The sequence below is a fragment of the Chinchilla lanigera genome, unplaced genomic scaffold (genome assembly GCF_000276665.1).
Source record: "Chinchilla lanigera isolate Chin_1 unplaced genomic scaffold, ChiLan1.0 scaffold00123, whole genome shotgun sequence".
NCBI classification, from domain to species: domain Eukaryota; kingdom Metazoa; phylum Chordata; class Mammalia; order Rodentia; family Chinchillidae; genus Chinchilla; species Chinchilla lanigera.
Window position 1 is genome coordinate 3,585,571 of NW_004955524.1, and position 5,157 is coordinate 3,590,727.

Here is a 5,157-nt window from a genome sequence, read left to right on the forward strand (position 1 = left end):
TCTTGACTTGCTGTTTTTCTAGAAGCTTGAGTTGCAGCAAAAGAGATTGTTTATTTGTGCTCATTCTGTTTTCCTGATGTTGGAATTCACCACTACAAATTGCTCTCTGAGGACTGCTTTCATTGCATCTCACAGATTCCTGTAAGTTGTGTCTGCATTTTAATTTGATTGTACATATTATTTTAATTTCATCTGTGACCCTTTGGATGATCAGCAGGGTTTTGTTTAATTTCCATGTGTTTATGGAGTTTTTATGATTTCCTTTTTCATTAATTTCCAGTTTCATCTCACTGTGGTCCACAGTATGCATGGAATAATTTCAATTCCTTGGCATTTACTGAAGCATGTTCTATGTGCTAGTATGTGTTGTATTTTAGAGAATGCCTCATGTGCAGCTATGAAGAATGTGTATTCTGATGTTGTTGGGTGTAATACTCTGTAAAGGTCTAACTAAATCCATTTGTTCACAAGTTTGGTTCAGTTTTGTTATTTCTTTGCTGATTTTTTTGTCTAGTTGATCTATCCCTTTGTGACAGGTGGGTTTTAAAGTCTCGTGTTATAATTGTTGTATTGCTTATTTCATTTTTCATGTCTGCTAAAATTTGTCTTATATGGTTGGGTGCTCATGTATCTGATGCATAGATATTTATGATTGTTATCTCTTCATCTTGAAGTTTTCCCCTACCACGTATGTAGTGATTGTCTTTATCTTTTTTGATCACTCTTGGTTTGAAATTCACATTGTCTGCAAACAGAATAGCTACTCCCTCTTTTTTCTGGGTCCTGTTCCATGGAATATTGTTTTCCATCCTTTGATTTTCAGTCCATGAATTTCCTTTTGAGTTAAATGTACTTGTTGTATATAGTATAGCACTAGATTTTATTTCTTCATCCACTCTGCCAGTCTACCTCTTTTAAAAAATTATTTTAAAAATAAAGGAAGTAAAACATATTAACAAACAGACATCCACTTACAAAATAGCATAAGAACAATACAAGCAACACTGAATTACAGACAAAGTGGTGGAAAATTAACAATTGTTGTTGTATTATGTGTTGATATCTTCAAAGTGGTCTCTCAGGAAAACAAATAGAGACATGCAAGATTGATCAGATAAATAATCATTAACTGTTCCTTTCAGTAAAGTGATAGAAGTCAGTAGTGCAACTGTTAGCTATCCTGTAAATAATTTCCCCTTCTTTCTTTTCTATTTTCCCTCATCCTAGTTTCTCTTTACTTTTGAGCATTTTCCTTTCATTTCACAGTGTCTATCATACCTCCTAATTTCATCTCACTCTTTCAGGTTCTTACACTGCTGAGACAATATGTTGTTTACACATGGAGGTCTTGTTTATTTCACTTGAGTATAGTCTCTAATTGTGGCCAGTCTACCTCTTTTGATTGGTGAATTGAGACTGTTTACATTGATGGTTATAAATGATATGTATCAGCTTATCTTTGTCATGTTACTTTCCTGCCATTGGTTCATGCTTTTTCCCTCTGTTTAACTGGTTGCTCTGCTTGGTGATTCCTTTCTACTGTTTTTCTTTAAATTGTGTTAATTTTTATCTTTTTCTTGAATATCTTTTGGTACTCTTTGTATGGTTGGGTTGGCACTCATGATTTTCTTCAGTTCTTCTTTATTGTGGAAATCTTTTATTCCTCCATTGATTTTGAAGGATAGTTTTACAGGGTAAATTAATTTGGGTTGGAAGTTGTTTTCCTTCAGGACCTGAAATACATCACTTCAAGCTCTTCTTGACTTGATGGTTTGTGTTGAAAAGTCTGCTGTGATTCTGATGGGCTTTCCTTTAAAGGTGATCTGTTTCTTTTCTTTAACAGCTCTTAATATTCTGTTCTGTTTTCCCCTCTGAATTTCTAGGATCTTGATCACTATATATCAGGATGTAGATTTTTTTTGTTATGGCTAATTGGAGTTCTATATACCTCACTTAACTTTATGTCCAATTCTTTTTCCATGCTTGGGAAATTTTCTGGTATTTCTTCTGCAAATAGTCTTTTTGTGTTATTTGTGTTGATGCCTGCAGTTTCATTGACACCTATTAATCTTATATTGTTTTTCTTTGCTTCCTCTTGCAGCTGTTGCATTGTTATTTCCTGGTTCCTTGTTAATTTTAAGAGATCCTTCCTTTCACAATCGTTAGCTGCAATGCTGTCTTCAAGGTCTGAAAGTCTATCTTCAGCTTTGTTCAAGTGGTTTTGCCTGCTTCTGATGGAATTTTTAATTTCCTGGATATCTGTTTGAATCTCCTTCATGCATTCTAATTCTTTTGTATGTTATTCATTCAAGGTTTCCAGCATTTGTCTATGCTTCTCTATTTTCTTTTTTTTTTTTTTTCTCCTCTGGTACCAGGAACCGAACTCATGACCTTGCGCTTGCCAGGCAGGCGCTTTTGCCGCTGAGCTAAATCCCCAGCCCCCTCTATTTTCTTATCTATGTTTTCTTTAGATGATCTGAGCAATTCTTTCTTTATTGTTGTCATTTCATTTTTTTACCTGAGAGATTATTTCTGATCTGATATCTTCTATGGCCTGATGGAGTTGTTTCTTTACTTTAGTTACTATCATTTCAGAAACTCCAGCTGTTTGGCTCCCAAGCTCTTCTGTTTTTATGTCTCCTGGACTTGTTCTTAGCAAGGTGCGGGTCTGAGATTGCATTTTCCTCCTTTGTTTTGTCATTTGCAAAGATCCAGAGTTCCCCTGGAGCCCAGCCTCACTCCCATGATGGTGTGGGAGTGGCAGGACAAGGACTGGAAGGCCCTTGGTGTTCAATGTGGCTCTCGCAATGGTGTATGGGGAAGGGCATGGTTACCGATGCTCCCAAAGCTTTCTGGGGTTCAGTTGTGTCCCATGCCAGTTGGGGAGAGGTTGGGTGTGTAGTCGCCATGGCTTCCAGAGCTGTTCAGGGCTCAGCTTGGTTCCCATGTGGTGTTCCCAAAGCTGTCCTGGGTTCCGCCTGGCTTCCACAAGGGTGTTGGGGGGCAGGTCATAGTCAAGGCTCCAGATACTGCCCTGGACCCAACCCCCTTCCCACACCGGTTGGGGAGGGGTGAGGCCACAGTCACCCAGGTTGCTGAAGCTGCCTGGAGATCAGCTCAGCTCTCTATTTTTCCTGAATTCTGAGATCAGCTGGCCCCTCTGCAAGGTGGCTCCCAGCCAATTGCCCTCTCCAATGAGATGTCCAAACTGGAACAGCTCACCAGCCCCAACAGACTGCTGCATCACTGCATCACAGTGCCATAGAGATTCAGTGTTCCACTGGTGCATCTCTCCACGGAGGCCTCTGGGGTTGCTAGCAGTCACCATGGGTCTGCAGGTTTGACCACCCCTCCCAGGCAGTGAGTCTAGGGTCTGGGTGAAAGTGTCACCTGCAACCTCTTTCCCTGAAGTGTCTTTCTTCACTTTCCCTGGGGGCTTCAATTCTTGCCTCACATCCTTCCTGGGTCCCAAAGCCCCACTTCCCTTCTTCAGATCACACTAGCCACAGCCAATTCTGACCCCTGTAGCTCAATGAGCCAGGGCGTTCTTTTTTTTTTTTTTTTTGGTCTTTTCTTCCGGTACCGGGAACCGAACTCACGACCTTGCGCTTGCCAGGCAGGCGCTTTGCCGCTGAGCTAAATCCCCAGCCCCGAGCCAGGGCTTTCTTGATATCTGGTTTAGGTCCTTAATCAGGGCCACATGCAGCTTCTTTCCTCAGGGTTCCCTGGCCTCAGCTCAGCAACTGCCTTCTGACTCTTGTTTTATCTTGCATCGCGTTCTGAAATATCTGCTCACTTGGCTGTTTCTCCTGTTGAAACTGGAAAACAGAAAAGTGAGCACTGGCATGTGGCTTCCTAGAAATGTGGTGACCACAGCAGTCTAGTTGGCAGAATGGAGCTCAGCCTCTTCCTTTGAGGGGTTGGAGCCTGTTCATGGAGGCTGAATTTGCTGGATCCTGACAATACCAGCAACGAGGGGAATCCCCGCCCCACTTATGAATGGCACCTGATGCTGACACCTTATGAATGACAGCTTCCCCGTCAGGTTGTCTTTCCATGTCTGGGTCTTTGTCTTCCCCCAATGCATTTCCAAGTACCCGTGCTTCCAAGTCTGAGTCTTGCTCGTGTTTCTAGTCACTTGTGGTAGAATTAGATGCAGTTCCATGATTGAGGTTAGTTTTCTCCTCCTGGGTAGAAACTGTGATCAAGGAAAAGGAATCATTCACTGGCAAAGAGTAAATAAAAACTAGTCAAGATCCTTGCTTTAAGAAGAAAAATATAAGTCTTGTCCTTGGAATTTTTTAAGAAAATAGAAAAAAATGTATTTATGTATCTAAATGGTCTAAACACCATAGTGCATACATTAGATACATTTTCACATTTAATCTTTAAACTCCATTTGCTATTGAAGGAATCTGGGAACAATCAGAGAAAAATGAGTTTGGAAACTTTTGTCTTCACAGTTGAGTTTTGTCTAACATTAATGTATACTGTCTACTTAGATGGATTTGGATGGGGTATTTTTTCTTGAAAATGACGGACATTTTAGGAATATTGTGATACTTTAGTGCAACATAGGTTTTATATGTCCTACTTCACTGGCTGCCTGTGTCCAGGTTTCAACAGGAAACAAGGTGGAAAGACATTGAAAAACTTCTCCACCATGAATTTCTCCATATTCTCCTTGAGACCTGCTTCACCAGAGCATGATATGTCTCTTTCAGCTGCACCCCTTTCTGAGGAGCATCCAGTTTAAAAATCCTGCTGGATACCATGTGAATTTGGATAAGAAAATAAAACTGGATGCAAAGTATGACATTCTCAACTTTTGGAATTTTCCAGAAGGCCTTAGACTTAAGGTGAAAGTAGGCGAGTTTTCTCCTCATGTTGCACAGGGGCAGCAATTGTCTTTATCTCAGGAGATGGTACAGTGGGCCACAGGAAACACAGAGGTGCGTTGGATGTGGTCACAATGTGTTTCAGTAAATGTAAATATTTGAAAGCTGACTGTGGGTGTGATACCCTCATACTTGTCAGGAAATGGTCACATATGGACACTAATGTGTCCTTTTAACGGAGAGAATGCTCTTATGTACCATTTCTGTGATGAATGGAAAACAAAAGCATTCCTGTAACCCCACTTTTATATTTATATAT

General features: G+C 40.5%; 1 protein-coding gene across 1 annotated transcript in view; it reads left to right on the top strand.

Annotated features, from left to right (window-relative positions):
• Nucleotides 1–5,157, top strand: part of LOC102013444 (vomeronasal type-2 receptor 116-like) — a 28,677-nt gene that overhangs the window by 17,834 nt on the left and 5,686 nt on the right. Inside the window, exon 4 of the mRNA XM_005409711.1 lies at nucleotides 4,725–4,952. Within this exon, the coding sequence (XP_005409768.1) occupies nucleotides 4,725–4,952 (228 nt within the window). The remainder of the gene's footprint in view (nucleotides 1–4,724; nucleotides 4,953–5,157) is intronic.